Genomic DNA, 19398 nt, shown 5'->3' on the forward strand with positions numbered 1-19398 from the left:
CACAACCCATGGAACACCAGCAAGCTCACCATTAAGATACCTTAGAAGCCTTATAGACCACGCCTTACAATTTCCATCTCCTACAATCAATATAATAGTAACTCAGGCCTTGAACGCACAACAACATCCGCGCTCATTTAGGCCAAAGGCCTTTGTTCCACCAGTCCAGCCTATCTCGCTTAAGCTAGATCCCCTAGCTTGGGCGAGCCTCTAGAATCTCTGTAGTCTACGTAATCTCGCTTAAGCGAGCTCATTCTTGCTTGGGCGAGACCCTCGCTTGCCCAGAATCAAACAATATCTTGTCTAGGCGACGAGTTCGACCAAACAACACAAACAACCCTCGAAATTTTGCCTAGGCAAGGGACTCTCGCTTAAGCGAGATACCCCCAATAACACCCTTCAACATACTCGTATTCTCGCCTGAGCGAGGCACACTTGCCTAAGCGAGATGGCCTGTCGCTTAGGACCAGACTCCCTCGCTGCGCGAGATGATCGCGTAACACAAGGATTTCATCTCTGCCAATCTCGCCTAGGCGAGCCTGGCTCGCCTGAGCGAGAAATGCAGACCCCAAATCTGTTTACGCACGCACACTAGCAACCATGCCCAATTCAACACTCCAAATCATACCAGAATAGTGTACACATATTACAACAACACATAGGCATAATTTTCGACTCTAAATGGTTCCCAAAGTTTCAAGTTTACACAATTTCATCATAGCCAGTGCATAAACCCATTATATCTATAAATTTAGGTCAAAATTCCAATAAAACAGTACCAAACCCACAACCCACAAAGTCTCATCATATACAACACGAATTCATGGTACAAAAATCATCAAAATTATATGCATACAATACATAGACGAAAAGTTGGGTTCAACTCCCCTAACCTAAGGTTTTCCTTTGCCTAGCGTTTGAAATACGCGTCTCCCTTTGAACACCAATGCCCTTCTCCTTGATTCTATCCCAATTCAGCTATCAATTTCCCCCAACCTCACAATTCACTCTAGATTTTCGTATTCCTTTACCTAAGCCACAATCACAGATGCCTAAACCCCTCTTCTCCCCTCAATTTTACCTTTTAAAGGATGCCTTAATATGGGTTAATGCAATCAAATGTACCCCAAATTTACCTAAGCCACAATCAAATGTACTCTTTTTCCTCACCTATCATTTTTCCCTAAGGAGGGTTTTGGCTAGGGAGTTTTTAATGAGGCACCCCAAATTTCATGAATAAAACAAAGGGTTTTTTTTATCACACGCTCAACTCTTGATCCAACTTTTTAATTGTTTAAGTTCCCTACCCTTACCACAAGTAAGCGGCCTGTGTCGAACACTCATTATATACGCTTTTAATTGTTTAAGTTTCCCACCCTTACCACTAGTAAGCGGCCTGAGTCGAACACCCGTTATATACGCTTTTAATTGTCTAAGTTCCCCACCCTTACCACAAGTAAGCGGCCTGGGTTGAACATCCGTTATGCATGCTTTTAAGTGTTTACGTTCCCCACTCTTATCACAAATAAACGGCCTGGGTCGAATACTACAACTTACATATCATCCACACAACAGTACCCTAACTATACTACAACAATCAATAATACTCATCTCAATAAACAACATATACAGTAACAAACTGAATACAAAACAACATCATTCAAACCAACGTGTTCCTATCACATATACTATCGTCAACAATTAAACAACAAATATAATCCAGAATATGCATCACATTAAAAACAAGGAAAAATATTGTACGAGTTATTACAAACTTAGAATGAATCGAGAATAGAAAACATTAGAAACTCTATCCTAAACTTGATCATCACCACCCATCACGACCTCTTCATCATTCTTGTCTTCGTCAATCGCCGCCTTCTCTTCCTCCTCCTCAGGACTCGACTCAACTTCACTAATAAGTTGCCCATCCACCACTTCCTTGTTCACATCATACCTCGAGTCCGCCACATCCACATCTTTACAGAAAAAGGATGCATGCCTCAGGCCTTTCTGAAATCTGTTAATGTGCTCTTGGATAATGCACCCTTTAAGGTCCTCCAGCTCCACTTCCAGGCCCTCGTGCTTTTCCTTCAACTCGTCATAATCAACCTCAAGATCAATAATCTTGGCTTTAAACTTTTCTTCAGAATCTAGGCACCGAACCCTCCACGTTCCCAGCCTTTTCTTCTCTTCCCTCCACTCCTCCATTTCTTTCTCCCATGCTTCCTTCTCCTCCGCACACTTGTTGACTTGACTTTGCAGCTCCTCCAGCTTTGCCCGATTCACCTCCTTCAGTTCCCTTTGATACAACGACCCCACCCGACACCCTAGTATTAACGCCTTACTATTAAACTCCACCATAGATCTCACCAAAGCATTGAGCTCCATACTGTCAATTGAGTTAATCAAAGTCTCCGACATATTAATCTCAATATCCCCCCGAACAACCGTCTTTGAAAGCTCGATTAGCCCAGCTTCAGGCCCCTTTCCACTAGCAGATGATCCCGGTCCTAATAAAGCGACTCTAACTTTCTTCACATCCTTTCCTTTATTGGGCCTAGCCGGCAACTCAGCCTTCCTCTTTGTCCCCTTGTGCACATGCATGTCAACCAAAGATTCTTATAAGTTGGGAACCTTAGTGCCCCCATTAGCCTTGGCCTTTGCCGCCTTTTCCTTCCTCAACGTCTGAAAAAGCGTTAGATTTTTCTTCCCCATTTGCGCCATATGACCTGTAAACAACAACACACACCTATTAGTCAACTCAAACACAGTATAGTACTCAGAAATACAAAAAGATACCTTCAATATCAATAATCGGATGAACCGAATTATAAACCCTAACTAAGCCCTTAATGGGCATCTTATCGCTAAATTGCATCACAACATCCACCACCTCTTTGTCGAACATTGACAACTCCTCCCTTGCCATTCCCTTATACCTCTAGGGGTTGCCGATCCAGTAAAAGGGGAACTTAGTGCTCCCATCATTAGTGTAAAAATGTGAATGTCCATCCTGCTTCACCACCACTTTAAAGAACCCGTCCTTAAAATGTTTAAAAGATTGGGTAAACGCATCCAATCTATTTATCCCCGACCGACTTATAAGCGACAGCCAAGTTGTTGGACTTCTCGGTCGCGTGTCAAAAGAATAAAGAAACGACCGTGGAGAAGGCTGCAGGTACAATGCCTTGCATAACACCCTAAACGTCTGCAAATACGCCAACTGTTCAAATGCAGCTGAGTAGGAGCGACGTTCAGCAACCGCAACACCCCCATGGTAAACTCATCAAACGACAGCCTCATATGTAGCTGCAAAAAATGACACATATACATATAGAAGAACTCCTCGGCAGCTCCCTTTTGGTCGTGACATACACATTCGACAACACTAACCCTCTCTAACGCCACAATTCCCTTCAAGCACCCTTCTAAAAAATGGAAGTACAATTCAGCCACGACTTCAGTAGCCGCGACCACCAGAATATAGAGTACTGTGTTCGCATATCCAACCAATTCATATCCTGCCTTCGCCGGCTAGTTGCTTTACACCAATTCTTTTGGCGAATCTTCCCTAATTTCAACCGTTGTCTCCATCGGGATCCTCCCTACACCTCCCGGTTGCTCCCTATCACTACTATTTGATTAACTACTTCCACTCCCCCTGAACGCTCATTACCCGGACTCGACAAGGAAACACTATCACTACTATTAGACATACCTGTTCTTTTTTAGGAAGACGATGGAAATAAGGAAGATATCGGACACGATGTCCTGCAAACAAACAACTCCCCCAATTTCTTGCAAATGAACCAAAGTGAATTTCTTCTTTCCTCCTGCACTCGTATTTATAGTCATCATCTCAAACGTTTCAACTTTTCCCGCCAGAAACAACGATTAGATGAAGCGTCACAACGTATATGAAAAGTCACAAACCTCAAAATGACGGTGCAAAACCCTTTTGATTAGACCTCTGACATCTGCCACCCTTTCACCTCCCATAACCTATTAAAATTCTAGCCTTAACACTATTCATCACACTCAAAGGCTGGACGACTGGTGTACCGCACCTAGGCGGTCTAACAGAAGCCATCCACACTTCTCATCCTTTGCTGCTATCTTCATCGGCAAAGGCTGAGGGACTGGTGTACCGCACCTAGGCGGTCTAACATAAGCCGTCCACACTTCTCATCCTTTGCCGTTATCTTCACCGGTAAAGGCTCGAGGACTGGTGTACCGCACCTAGGCGGTCCCATACAACTACACGGTAAAACCCGTCTATATGAATTCTCGTAGAATATGCATACAAATATCATATATCAGATGAATCAATCAAGTAGGCGTAAGCGGCCCAAGCCGCCTACATAAGAAGATAAAACGAGAACCTGTCAACTATTCCAGACTTAAGGTACTACAAGCAAGTTCCTTAGAGCCAACAGTCCCTTAGAGTCCCAGGCCCACTTGCAACCCCAAACGATGGCCCAACCCATGACGTGGTCAAACATAATTAATGATCTATAAATACACATGGACCTCAGCAATTAAAGGTACATATTCATTAATCCCTTAATCATGAGATTTGACTTTTTGAGAATCCTTTGCTGACTTGAGCGTTAGAGTCTATTCCGCAGGTAACCCATCTCGGGTCCAGGCCAGTCCAAGTCGAGATACCAGCAGATAACATGCGCAAGCCGGGAGGAAGCCTACTTGAGAGATTGCGGATTGAGGTAAGGTGATATTTGTGTCTGACATCTCTTATTTGTTCTTTGTAGAAATAATATTAACAATTTGAAACCTGATGGAAGACGACTTAAGAAGAATAAATAAACATAAAATCCTATTGATTATACGAAAGACACGTGGAGATTGTATGAAATAGACGTGGAGATAGGAACAAAAGATCCAATGAGATGCATATGAAAAAATAGGGTCACGAGAGTTGTTGTATCATAAATACATTAAGTGGTTTTTTTCTTTTATGAGTTTGATTATTAATTATTTTACAAAAGAGTATTTTTGTCACTGTATTTATATTTTATGTAATAATTTAATGTTTTATATTTATTTTATATTTTAAAATTTTTAAAAACATTATTATATATATTTTTTGATATATTATCATTAATTTTGCTTAGAGATGATGAGTTGACATATGCTAATATAATCATCTACTACTTTTGTATTATTACCCAATCACAAGGTAAAAGGAGAGAAATGAATTTCATCAAATGAAAAACAGTCACATTGAGTCTTATTTTTATAGGAGTTATATACATAGAGAGAAAACTTTGGATAAAATTAAATAGAAGGAAACTATTGAATTATTGTTATAAATTTAGAAACAAAAAATCTTATTTAGTTTAACTATTTTCTTCTTTTGATAGTATAAAATTAATATATAATTTTGAATGGAAAAGTATATATATATATATATATATATATATATATATATATATATATATATATATATATTCTCAATTTGTAAATTCTTTTTTTATTCTTATTATTATTTTATTTATTACTATATTTACAAAGAAATTTGATAAATGGTTTAAAATAGGAAGCACCACAATTTCATGTGAAAAAGACAATAAGTAGAAGATGAATTTTAGTGAGTGAAAAAAAAAATGAAGAGAAGAGAGTAAAAAATAAAGTTGTTTAGATGAAAGAAATGTCATGATCATGTTGTTTTTTATGATGTCCACAAAGCATCAAATGGTACAAGACTTTGAAATAAATCTAGATGGATGTTCTTAAGAGGTATTAAGTCTAAATTCTTTGTAAGCCAAGCTAGAACGTTTTAAAAATCGATTTAATCTCAACATAATCGATTAAGAAAAGTTATGTCATGTAATGGATAATTTTAAATAAACGTAATTATTAAAACTGTCATTTAATCAATTAAATTAGTAACGTAATTGACTAGGTTATTTCTGGGGAAAAACTTTATTTTAGCATTTGTATTAATTGATTAGATAACAAGATACTTAATTATCTTAGTGGAGGTTGAAAATTTGAACTTATTATTTTAATTGACTAGGACATTAATATAATTAATTAAAACATCAAGTTGTGGTTTTCTAGAATTTATGTATGAATCGTTTTAATCGATTAAACAATTTATCTAATTGATTAAAACTACCTGTACCACACCTAGTCGGTCCAACCAAATAATAATAATAAACGATCACCATATATATACGTGAAACAAATAAAGTAGCCGTCCTAAGCCGACCTAAGCCTAACTGGCCTAAGCCGCTAAAAGAATAACCACACTAAGCCGACAGAAGAATAATAGCGGCCTAAGCCGTTAAAAGAGTAGCTTCGGAGTCTCTTCTGCAGGTAACCCCTCCCAGGTCCAAACCGATCACACCGAGATACCCATAAGCGATATATATCAACCGGGAAGCAGCCTATTGAGGAGATGGCAGACCAGAGTAAGGTAATACTTGTATCTGACATATCTTGTTTGTTTTTTGTAGGAACAATTGGCTCCCACCGTGGGGCATGAGATAGTACGTTACCACCCGCTTTCTCCGAAAATGGTTTCTACCCGCAATAGAGCAGGAGTTAACAAGCAAGTTGAGGCAAGTCCCTCAGGACCTGCTAACATCACCTCGGATCTGGTCGCCATCCTAGACGGTCAAGCCAAGATGCAACAAGAGCTGGCTGACTTTAAGAAGCGCAGTGCTGATGAGATGGAAGCACTGCGACAGGAGAAGGAAGGAGCTACTTCCATTACCAAACTTAAAGAGAAGGAATCTTCAAGTAGTACGAATTTGAGGACAAATTTCCTCGAAGGAGAGTATGATAGATGACTATATTCTGAATCTTCAAGTGGTATAAATTTGAGGACAAATTTTCTTCAAGAAGGAGGGTGTGATAGATGACTATCTTCTAATTCAATACAATAAGAACTTTAGTAGAGAAATTTTTCATTGAATATGTTGTATTTCACAAGTGTGGTAGTTTTGAGGTGATTGTGTGTAGCATCCCCATTTCTTTGTAATTCTTGAAGAGTTTTTCAAGTTTCTATGTGTCTTTAGAGTCTAAATTATTAAGATGTATTTCTAATCTAATTATTGTTATATTTTAATGAAAATCTAGTTCAGGTTGTTGGATAACTAAATATATAGATTCGCGTAGAATCAAATTATAATATAAAAATTTTGTATGTCTTGTATTTTCTTGTCTTTAATTTTTCCTTTGTGCTTGATTTAGTACTTACATCTCTTGTTTTAGTGATTTATAAAAATTTCAGTAAACTGCTTTTGAAACCTTGAAAAAATTGTTTTTTTTTAAAATCAATCCGCCCATCTTGGTTTGAGTTTAAGCTGTTTTTTGGTTTAACATAATGTTTGGATGTCTTAGAATTGACATATTAATTCATGTATAAAATTAACTAACAATTATACTAATTTAGTCAACATATTGTCCTTAATTTAAATAAGTGTAGGCGTGGAATCGTATGTTTATCGTTCTTCTACAACAATTTCACACATTATATAATACTATATATTAATTGAGATGAGTGGGAAGATTATTTGGATTTTAAGAGAGAAAAGATGAAGGAGCGAGGTGGTCTAAGAAGGAAAAAATTTCATGCAGATGGGAGGGCGAATTTTGGCAAGAGCGAGAATGGAAGCGGGAAGGGCCCAGAGGCCTTCCCCACAAATGAGTCCAGAGGCAGTAGCAGGAAGCATGGCCTCTGCTCTGTTAGCGTTAACCTTGTGCCACACATAAACCACCAAACTCCCCAGGCACATGTCGATGGCGAAATAGGCCCCAACCAGAAAGGGTATCGCCATAACCATGGGCAAGGGCATCCACTGTCCAATCTTCTTTGGGCAGAGGTCTCTCACCATGTTCACCGCCACTGCCAACCCAAAGAACCCGTAGCACATCTGCAGGCAGTGCTGCGGCAGCGCTGAGAAACCCTCCACGCTCAACACCGCCATGTTTCGGTAAATAAGCGCGTAGGGAGCTTTGAACTCCCCATGTGGGTTCCCCACGTCGAAGGCCTTATAGAAGAGAAAGAAGCTCAAGGGAGCTATCACGCACCCCAACGCAGTGCCAATCAACTGTCCTATGAACATGGCCTTCGGAGAACTGCGCGTGTAATACGCCGTTTTGAAATCCTGCATCAGAGTGCATGCCACAGACACCACCGATTTCACCAGACCACAACCTACCATTCCAGCCACCACGCCGTTCTCTCTCCCGCTCATGGCTGCCACCACGAAGAGCGCCACTTTCCCGTAGTTGTAGGCCATGTTCATGTCGGTGAGACCCGTTCCGTAGGCGTTGCAGAAGGCCAGAGACGGGGCCAGAATGTAAGCAACCACCACGTAGAACCACTTTAGCTCAGGAAACATTAATGGGATTACCACTATGGAAACCACCGACAGCACCATGTATCCGCCGGTTCCTATCCACATCGAAATGTTGTCTCTCAAAAATACTTCCTTTTGTTTAAACTCTTCCATGTTATTGTTCCCCTCCTCATCTATGGTCCCTGCACGTTCCAACAATATTGTTGATAAAGCGTTGCAAAGTAGTGTGAGAGAGTGGTAACTTTTGTCTTACCATTTTCACGGTTCTTAATTTTTTGAAGTACGCTGAGGAATGAGGAAACTAGAATCTTGACAAAGTTGTATACGCCATCACCCAGGATGAGAGAAACTGTTAGAAAGACCTTGTAGCCGTACAAGGCCTTCATGTTACTATCTTCTAAATTGGTAGGGAACCATTGCCCCTTACGCAGTTCGATGAGTGGCCATATCAGTCCAAAGGAGAGAACTGCTCCCAGCAGCAGAGACAGATTCACCAGGTGTGGGCAAATCATTCCTGCCCCGACATATGTCATGTTAAAATCGAAATAGAATCTGTAAATTCAAACAAAACTAGATTAGATTAGTAATGCGTGCAACTACAATGCCACGCCACCAATTACTTCCTTAAACTTAAGATCATACGTTTGCTTCCAAGCTCGCAATCCAAAGGTAGGAAACTGTGCGAATCCGCAGCCCTGTGTCCCTGAGAAGAACCACTTGAAAAAACCCCACAAGAAACTTACGGAAAAATATTTCAAGAACCCGCTAACTTGCTTCCTGCAATACAACCAAGCCATCTCAATCATTCTCTATATTTTTGCGTCTGAAGTGATAATCATTAGAACTTTATCATTTTCGCAGGCAGTTTTATAGCTGTTTCTCAAATTTGAAAATTTACTTTTATTCTTGTGACGGGTATCTACATACTCATTCACCCGCGCAAACAAGTATGAGTGGATGATATCTTATGACTACCTCAATCCGAAAAGCTGTTATAACTCCAATTTTAATCGGTAAACAACCGCAAAATAGGAAATTCGGCAAAAACATTTATACTAATTATCAAGAAGTTTCCTACAATAAAATTAAAAATTAAAAAAATTAAAAAATAAAAGAAAAGAAAAGAAAGATGTGTACTTAGCCATTTTGTCCCCCTGTCTATGGAAACCATTAATGAGAACAGCTGTTGCCAAGCCACTGGGAAACGTCAATTTGAGATCAACTATCATAATCTGCTCAAGAAGAAATAGGTGCCAGTCATTATGAGGATTACTAACACTAAGATACTACCTTATTTGGTACGATGATAATTAATTTGAAGTGAGGTAATTTCTGACCATTTGCTTCATATAAAAACAGTGTTTTTCCAATATAGACTGAACTCTGTATAGTGATTGACTTTGTGCACTTTTATTTAACATGACATTGTAGAAGGAAGAAAGACATCCAAGTGTGGTGCACATGTGACAATATAGATAGGATTTGTGTGGTATTAAGAGCACAGTACCTTTCTGAGTGGAATCAAGATAAAGAGGCCAACAAAGCAAACCACAAAGAGGAAGGCAGTCATCCAACCAAATCCAGGATCTTTGACAGTGTTTGGATTGTTACCCTCAGTCCCCACTCCAGTCAACTCATATGTCTTCGTGTTTAATCCCAAAAGATAAGAAGCAAATCCTCCTGCAACACCAATTACACATAAAACATGTGCAAATTTACATGTATGGATGGATCTGATGCTTTGAAAGCATTTAACATGTACCGTGAACGGCAATGCTGTAGCATGAGACAGCACAAGTCTGTATTATGGTGTTTTCTTGGCGGGTGAAGGGTTTGGACACAAAACCAGCCTTGTGGAGCACTTTGTTCCAGCTTCTGATAAACAAGTATGCAAGGAGAGCAGCAGATATATTGAAGTTAGGAACTATTCCAGCTGAGAGATTCAGCTTCATGGCTATTATGCTGTACATGATTCCAATAACCAAGCTCACCACTAATCCTCTCACTGTTATTTGCTCTTTCCACGACTCAATTTTCCCGTTCTCATCCCATTCAGTATCCACCACCTCTTTCTCTTTTTCTATTTCCAGTTTCTTCTCTTCTCCAGGTCTGAGATTGGTTGATGAGGAGATCATCTCACCCACTCTTAATTTTCAGTCTGCACACAAAAAAGACAAAGATATTGTAAGTAGTGGCGCAGATTTATATCAGCGGGGAGAGAGAGATAGCCGCAGTCACTTTCCATGATTAGTTGCATAATATGCCTTCAATCATTCACTTAACTACCACAAATGAACTATGAGCGAAACTATTTGTTTTCTTTAAAAACAAATAGTTTCATTATTTGTTTTCTGTAATTAAATTAACATATTTAAAAATAAGAAAATCCCTCTTTTTAAAATGTTGACTACATTTCATTCACTAAGATATAGAGGTTTCAATTTGGCCCCTAACCCATGGGTCAGCCCTGTCCCACTCTTCATAAAGCTTCCTTTTAGGGGTTCCCAAATGAAAGGACAAAAAAAGTCCCAGCCCCCAAAGCCCCCTTTCTAGTGGGTTAGGACTAGGGCTAAGGTGGGTTAGGCCCCCCAAATAATACTACATTAAGCTAGAGTCAAAGATCAAGTTGAACGATCCGGATGGGTCCGAAGACCTAAACAGGGTCGACGAGCCAAACATGTCCAATCACCCGGACAAGTCCGAAGCCCCAGACGGGCTCGACGACTCGGACGGGCCCTAAGGCCCAAAGACCCAAATTGCCCCAACAAACTGGACGGGTCTGAAGACCTAGACGGGTCTGAAGACCTAGACGTGCCTGATGACACTGAGAGGCCTGACGACTCGGACGGGCCTAACGACCTGGACAAGCATAATGACCTGGACGGGCCCGACAATCCAGAAGACCTTGATGATCTGAACAGGCCCAACGAAATGGATGAGCCCGAAAACCCAAATGGACCCGACGACCCGAACGAGCCCAATGATCCAAACGGACCCGACGACCAGCCCGATCCGGACAGGACCAACGACCCAGACGGGCCCGACGACCTAGACGAGCCTGACAACCGGGACAAGACAAACGACATGGACATGCAAGACTATCCGGACAGGCCCAATGATCCGGACAGGTCGTCGGGCCCGTTAGGTCTGTCTGGGTCATCAGGCCTGTTTGGATCGTTTGGCCCGTTTGGGTCGTCGGGCTTGTCCGGTTCGTTTTCACCGTTTGGATCATCGAGCCCAGCCAGATAGTCGGGCCCGTTCGGATCGTCAGGCATGATCAAGTCATCAGGCCTATTCGGGTCATCGGACCCGTTCGGGTCGTTGGTCATCGAGCCTGTTTGGTCATCGTGCTTGTCGGGGTCGTCGGGCAGGTCTGGGTCGTTGGGCCTATTCGGGTCATCGTGCTTGTTTGGGTCGTTGGGTCTGCCATAGATAATAATATATTTTAAAAAATAATATATTTTTCATGTTGAAGATGAAAGCCCATGGGTTGGCCCTGACCCACAGGGCTTTTGTAGGGTTTTTGGCCATGTGGGCTTCTTTGATGGGTTTTTTTTTTCAATGTGGGCTTTTTTGGCCCTAACCCACATGGGCCGAGGCCTGTGGGCTGGGTCAAATTGACACCTCTAAAGAGATTGGTTTAGATTTTGGTCTCCTTTCTTAAGTGGAGAATAAATTTAAATGTATGAAACACATTATTTAAGTGGAAATGGCCTTGTACCATACACACCCAGTACATCTCGGCTAGCTAAGTCTAGATGTAATCGACCCTCATTGTGTGGTCTTGCATGATGACGGTTTGACCGACTACATGTTGGTCAACAAGGACTAGCATACGAAAAATATTGACTAAGTTGACTCATCTTAAGACCATGATTAAAACATGATTAGCATATCAATTAACCAAAGAATAATCAAGGTAATTAGTTACATGGATCATGCCCATTTTGGTAAAAAACCAATAAATAAGGGTATAAATAATACAGATTACGAGGTAATTGATTTACATTCATTAAATTATCGCATTTATTATTATCTGACACACTTGGCTAACTTGAGTGTCAAAGTTGTCTTCTGTAGGTGCAACTTCTGTTTGACTAGAAAAGGGCGAGTACCCAAGAGAGGACAAGTACCTAAGCTGAGAGTACAAAGTTGAAGTCAGGAGCACTTGGAGTTAGAGTCTTTTTAGAGTATATTCGACTCTATAAGAACAAATGGGGCCAAAATATATTTTGTAAAGAGAAGTGTTATATGGTGCCTACTAGAAGCAAGGTGGTTGGAGCAAAGGAAGTAGGACCAGGACACTCCTCGACTAACATGACAACTATTCTAGAAGCATAGATGAAAATGTAGCAAGAGTGTGCCGAGTTAAGAAAGAGGAGTGTTGAAGAGATGGATGTAGAGTTGTTAAAGTGGGTCAGAACCAATGAGCCAACCTGACCCACCACAGGTTCGGGCTGGATTAGGTTGAAATTTTCTTACAAATTTCAGTACATGTTAATTTTTGACTCGGACCACTAAGAACCTAACTCACCTAGGTTGAACATGTTGTGAGCCGGGTTGGCTCACCAACCCATGCGCAGATATAGGGTTACACAATTTTTTTGTATTTGGATTGGGTTGGGTTGTTTTCTTTTAGCCAACATATTGGGTTGGCAAATGCAAACCTAATATTTTTGTAATTTTGGTTTGTATTTGGGGTTGAACATTATTTTAGATTTGTATATGGATTTTATTGAAGTTTATTTAGATTTTAATCACAATTATAATTTAATTTTGTTAGGACTGAAGGAAAATAATTGTTTTCTTAATTAAGTGAGCTAACCCGTTTAACCTACCAACTCGTGGTGGGTCGTGCTGGGCCGTGCCAGGCTGGGTGGCCCGTTTTGACAGCTCTAGATGGATTGTTTAAAGCAATAGAATTTTAGGCTAATTAGGAGGGTACGAGCTGAGGATAAGGGAAAGGAGAAGGAAACCATCGAACACACAATCTCGGTGCACAAAATCATATCACATCTTTGCACGATCACTGAGAATGAAGGGGAAAATGGTTACAATACCACTCTCAAGATTGGATGAGCAACTAATACCTCCTTGGCAGTAGGGGAACTTGCTAACACGCCTTCGTTGATGGTATCATGGATACCCCACTCCCAAAGTAATGGAAGTCCCGAACACTAGATTTATATGAAGGTAGCATCGATCCCGACGAGCAAGTTGCTGTATATATCACTCAAGTCAGTCTGTACTTGGCTAATGATGTTGTTATATGCAAGAACTTTCCTACGACATAGAAGAGAGTCGCCCTGTAGTGGTTTACTCGTCTACCTATATACTCCGTTGACTGCTTTAACACCTTTACATCATCCTTTACGACGCAGTTCGCCACTAGTGGCAACATCATCTCACTTCCCTAACACTTCTCAATATAAGGTAATAAAAAGGGGAATCTTTGCAAACCTTTATTGACAGGTTCGCCAAAGTGGCATTGAAGATCAAGAACCTGAATCTTGAAGTAATTCTACACTACATGAGCATGACGTTAAGGCCTCACATTGATCACAATTATTGATGAGTTGAGGTAGTGAGCCACTAAGTTTATGTGGCTGAAAGAAATGAGAGAGTACAAGAATAAGATCAAAGCCAAGACTATGTCGCTTGAAAGAAAAAAAACCGATTGAGATGCTGGTCAGAAATTGGGGGGTGGGGGAGGAGTGTTATATGCCTTTTAATGACCCAAGGTCTCTTGTCCTTGAAGAGGCTCTACAGGCATATCTCTTGACGCCACCCAGAAAAGCTCAAAGACCACCCAATGCCATGAAGAAACACTGTAGGTACCACCTCAATTACGAAAATACAATAGACTAGTGTGCCACCCTTAGAGGCAGCGAGCCACTAAATTTATGTGGTTGGAAGAAATGAGAGAGTAAGAGAATAAGATCAAAGTTGTGACTACGTCACTTGAAAGAAAAGGAGTTGATCGAGATTTTGGTCAGGAAGGGAGGGGGGCAAGGTCCATAAGAGGGATCCCAAGCCTCTACAATACTTGTGTTATACGCCCTTTAATACCCCAAGGTCTCTTATCCTTGAAGAAGCTCTACATGCAAATCTCTTGCCGCCACCCAGAAAAGCCTAGACACCACCCGACACCAACATGAAGAAACATTGCAGGTACCATCGGAATTACGACAATACAATAGACCAATGCACCACCCTTATAGACAAGATTAAGGAGCTCATTCAGGTCGGTCATCTTAAGCGATTCATGAAGTGCAATGACGTGGGAAGCTCACGTGTTGGGTACTAAAGGTGAAACAAATGAAGGGAAAGTCATAGGGACTGAGAAAGGGAGGAGAAAAAGGAAGAGCCAACTCAGTGTGCGTAGAAATGTTCTGATATTATACTTTGGTAAGGGGCACCATGAATACAATATTTGGTGGGTTTGTTGGAAGAGGCTTATCGTCGTCAGCTAGGAAGCGACATCTGAGTTGAGCAATCTTTTATAATTTTTAGTATCTATAACCTTTAGGAAGAAGAGGATACTTCCTATCACCTTCATTGACATTGATTTTCAAGGGGTAGACCTTGACCAAGATGATCCTATGGTCATCACGATGGAGATCGAGAACTTTACTATCAATCAGATCCTGGTGGATCAAGGTAGTGCAGTAAATATACTCTACTGGAAGACATACAAAAATATGTAATTGCCAGAGTAGGCAATGACCCCATATGACGAGCCTATATTCGATTTTTCTGGAGAAATGGTTAATACCAAGGGCTATGTTGACTTGCACACCACCTTTGCAGAAGGGACATTGACAAAGACCATACCTATTGGGTATCTAGTGATAAATGCAAACACCTCATATAATCAACCATCATTCAACCTGCTAGGTGAAATTTTATCCACTCCCCACTAGCCATGAAGTTGTCATCATCATCAAGAGACATCATCACGGTCCATAAGGACCAGAAGATGGCTTGAGAGTGTTACATTGCAAGTCTACGACCGAGTGTACCAATGTCGGGCGACCGAGTGTAACTAGCTCAACCATAGAAGGTTGGAACGATTTGATCCTGTTGGAGAAACCATGATGTTTCTCTTACAAAATGGTCAAGGCCTAAAAAGAGGAGTGACAGTGGATGAAGAAGGAGAGAAGGCTATATGGCAAGTTTTAACTAACAATGCTGATCTATTTGCATGGACGACAACTGACCTTCTAGGGGTTGATTTACGGATAGCCTCCCATAGGCTATCCATATTCAGTAAGGCTAGGTCGGTATCACAAAAGAAAAGGAAGCTAGGAGAGAAAAGAAGGTTGGCTGTTAAGGCCAAGAAGTTACTATAACTTGGCTTCGTTAATGAAACGCGTTACACAACATGGTTGGCCAATGTTGTGTTAGTGAAAAAGGCTAATGGAAAATGGAGGATATGAATAGACTACATAGACCTTAACAAAGCTTGCCCAAAGGATGCCAACCTATTACCTGGCACCGACTGGCTAATGGGTATAGTTGTTGGCCATAATGTATTGAGCTTTCTAGATACCTACTCAAGCTACAATCAAATTCCTATGGCTGAGGGGGATAACCTAAAGACCACCTTCATAATAGAGGAGGGCAATTACTAGTATGAGGTCATGCTCTTTGGCCTCAAGAACGTTGGAGAAACATACGAGAGGCTTTTGGACAATTCACATGGGAATATCAAGTAAAGGATACCCTACCACTCCTGTATTACCATATGGTTCAAACCATGATAGCCAATTTTGTTGAGGTAAATCTTGAATATGTCTCTAAGGGAGACAACGTGAGGGTCACCATCCTATCCAAGCTTACAAGTACAAAAAAGAAGCAATGCTACAAGTTGGTATTGCAATAGGTACTATTGTCCTCTTCCACTAAAATAACAGATGAATGGATGCAAATGGATAAGGACGAAGCAACCTAGATTACACTTTTTTCCATTATCTCGAGACAAGGGACGCCTTAAGGGAGAAGACAAAGGATGGGTAAGGAAATTTGACCGAAAGACACTAAAGGATGATGAGTTATTCAAGAGAGGTTATATTGCTTAAGTGTATTTCCTTAGAATAGGTTGAGTATATAATACGTGAATTACACAAAGGTATTTGTGAGTACCATTCTAGGGAGAGAACAACAGAAACATGAGTGGTGAGAGCTAATTACTTTTGGCCGACTATGGAAGAAGACTACGTTGAATATATTAAAAAGTGAATTCCTTGCTAGAAGAATGACAACATTGTTCACAACAAGCAGGAGGGATTTGAACCATATCTTCTCCTCATGGCCCTTTTCAAAGTGGGGGATGGATATCATTGGAACTTTTGTTCCAAGCAAAGGTCAAGTAAAATTCCTGTTAGTTGACATTGATTACTTCACCAAGTGGATGGTTCACTCTACAGCGTCAGGCGCTACACTAGTAATGTGACACTACTGGTTTTAGGTACTCTAATTCATTTCCTAGAATTCAACCATTCAATTCCCAAACATTCAGAAATCAACATATACATTCATATATTCCAAATTACAACATCACAACACAGACATCTTTCAAATATAAGCACACATTCCTCTCTTTTATAATTCATATATACTTACCTCTTAAATCAATTCCAACACACACTTTATTCCCTTTTCTCATTTTCCCAACCCTTTTCATGCTTACAATTCACATACTCCGCATAAGACACAATCAAAGCTATATACTTATTCTGCATGCCCTCGCAATTCTATTACATTTAAAGTATGATTATCATGTTTCCATACTTTCCCAAAACTCGTCATGATCATGCAACACTCAGTCATAGTGATATCATCAATAGTGGCCTTATTCACACACTCATAACATCATACATTCGAGCTAACATATATAGGTTCATATATTCAACATGTCTTAGCAAGCACTACCAAAAACATACTCATCAATCACACATCTATATATTTATATATATATATATATATATATATATATATATATATATATATATATATATATATATATATATATATATATATATACATTCACCAATCAAGGCCATACCAGCACTTAGAACACTTAATCATCCATTAGTAATCATATGATTAGGGAATTCAAAAAACCAATCATGAGTGACGTATATCTCTAGCTGCAGACATAAACTTCAAATCTCCACCGTTCAAAGTGAAGAACAACATGTTATGAATCGCCTGTCAAAATTTCACCTAAATCAACGGTTAACAAATCGAGCAACGCAATTTTATGAAAACTGCGCAAACCAGAAAAAATCTGTAGCGCCTAGCGCGCAGAAAATCAAAGCTTGGCGCCTGGCGGTATCAAAGCTGCGCCCGACGGTTCCTACTACACGAAAAGTACAAAAAATAGCATTTTTGTACAGTATTCGCATCGCCTGGCGGAGCCACCCTTGCCGTCAGGTGGTTCATCACAAAAGACCTAGAATTAGGTTAATATTCATGCGTCGCCTGGTGGCACACTCAAAGTTGTGAGTGTGCCACCAGGCGGTTTCTGGGGATTTTCCAGAAATGCGTAAACATAGATATTTATCATATAAAGGCATCACATTCATATAGTATAACACGGATTTTATGACATCACATTCATTGTACAAATTCATATAGTATCACATTCATTGTACATATCATATACACATATAAAGGAACTCCCCTAACCTGGATAATTCTTGCTCACTTGGAAGAATTAGGACTTCTCTTGTGCCACCACTAGTCCAGCCTTGGACTTCTCTCAATGCACTTCATGCTATGCTAAAATCCCCTCTAAAACACCTTCAGACTCTCTCCCCCTCACTGCCAAATTCGTGTGCCCTTTTTGCTCCATCACTTTTTCTCTCTTTCTTCTCCAAAAACCAACTTATTAGACCATTAACTAAGCCTTAATGTTTGTTAATGAGATGAAAATGAAAATGGCTTTGAAGGTGGAGTTAATGGCCATTCAACCATTAGTGGCTGCCTCCCCAACCTCCTAGGCTGCCCATCTTGCAGCTAGGGTTTCTCTCCCCTTTCATATTCTTGCCAAAAGAAAATTTTGCAAAAAGAAAGTTAAATTCATTCTTAGCAAGGTTTGAACCCACAACCATTTAATCATAAGGTAAGTGCACAACCAATTCAACCAATTCATGTTTCGTGATAATTCCTATAATTTTAGGATTACATTATCACTAATCACATCCAAACATAACATTCAAAATAATGCACTTATTAAAATAACACACAATTTAACACACATAGGACTTAAACCCAAGTCCTCTCACAACAACCAAGTACTCTCAATCAGATGAGCTAGTACTTTTCCACGTCATAACAATTCGCATTAAATGCCATAAGGGCTCCTACTACCTGCATTTATTAAATAATTATTTATTTAATTATTTAAATTTCTCGGGTCTTACAGACGCGATCAAATTAATTCTACTTATCTATAACAACTTCAGTATTGTTAAGAAAGTAGCTAACAAAATAGAAAGGGTAAAGTTGTAAGACCCAGGAAAATAATTATAATTCTAAGGGATAATTGGATGCGAGGAATATTAATCAAATTGATATACAAGTTCATAATAAAGGTGGAGAGTAGCATAGTTGGTTAGAACCTTGCCATGAGATTTAGAGGTCATGGGTTTGATTCTTATGTGCACATTAGAATAATTATAATTTTTCTATTATTTTATAATTGCTTAGGATGTGCTCATGTGTGTGCTTGAACGTGAAGTACATTGTTTTAATTGCCACATTTAGGAATATTGTTTTGGTTACTTTCTTGAATGTAATGAATGTGCAAGTACATTGTAATTTTGTGGTGCGTGTGGATTAACAAGAAACACATGATGGTTATATGGTTTGGAGTGTTATTTGAGTCTTGAGGGTTGTGAGTTCAAATCTTGGTTAGAGCATAAAAGGGAAAAAAGTTTTCTTTTTAGTAAATTCATGATACACCTAGGGAGGTGAAAAGTTGAGGCAAGAAATTTGAAAAGTACAACAATATTAAGTTTTTATTTTATTTTTTGTTTTACATAACCTAGTAAGGGAA

General features: G+C 39.9%; 2 protein-coding genes across 2 annotated transcripts; one reads left to right on the top strand and one right to left on the bottom strand.

Annotated features, from left to right (window-relative positions):
- Positions 1 to 7431: 7431 nt before the first annotated feature.
- LOC114187150 (metal-nicotianamine transporter YSL1-like) lies at positions 7432 to 10564 on the bottom strand. The gene is made up of 6 exons (XM_028075296.1): positions 10096 to 10564; positions 9841 to 10013; positions 9471 to 9565; positions 8976 to 9110; positions 8587 to 8885; positions 7432 to 8515 (listed from the first exon to the last, which is right to left on the bottom strand). Exons 1-6 carry the CDS (start codon positions 10466 to 10468, stop codon positions 7584 to 7586), a joined length of 2007 nt encoding a protein of 668 aa, XP_027931097.1. The 5' UTR covers positions 10469 to 10564; the 3' UTR covers positions 7432 to 7583.
- A 225-nt stretch (positions 10565 to 10789) lies between these two features.
- On the top strand, positions 10790 to 11582 carry LOC114187769 (sporozoite surface protein 2-like). The gene is made up of 2 exons (XM_028076138.1): positions 10790 to 10793; positions 10942 to 11582. Exons 1-2 carry the CDS (start codon positions 10790 to 10792, stop codon positions 11580 to 11582), a joined length of 645 nt encoding a protein of 214 aa, XP_027931939.1.
- Positions 11583 to 19398: the final 7816 nt, after the last annotated feature.

Source organism: Vigna unguiculata, chromosome 6 (assembly GCF_004118075.2).
Source record: "Vigna unguiculata cultivar IT97K-499-35 chromosome 6, ASM411807v1, whole genome shotgun sequence".
Taxonomy (NCBI): Eukaryota; Viridiplantae; Streptophyta; class Magnoliopsida; order Fabales; family Fabaceae; genus Vigna; species Vigna unguiculata.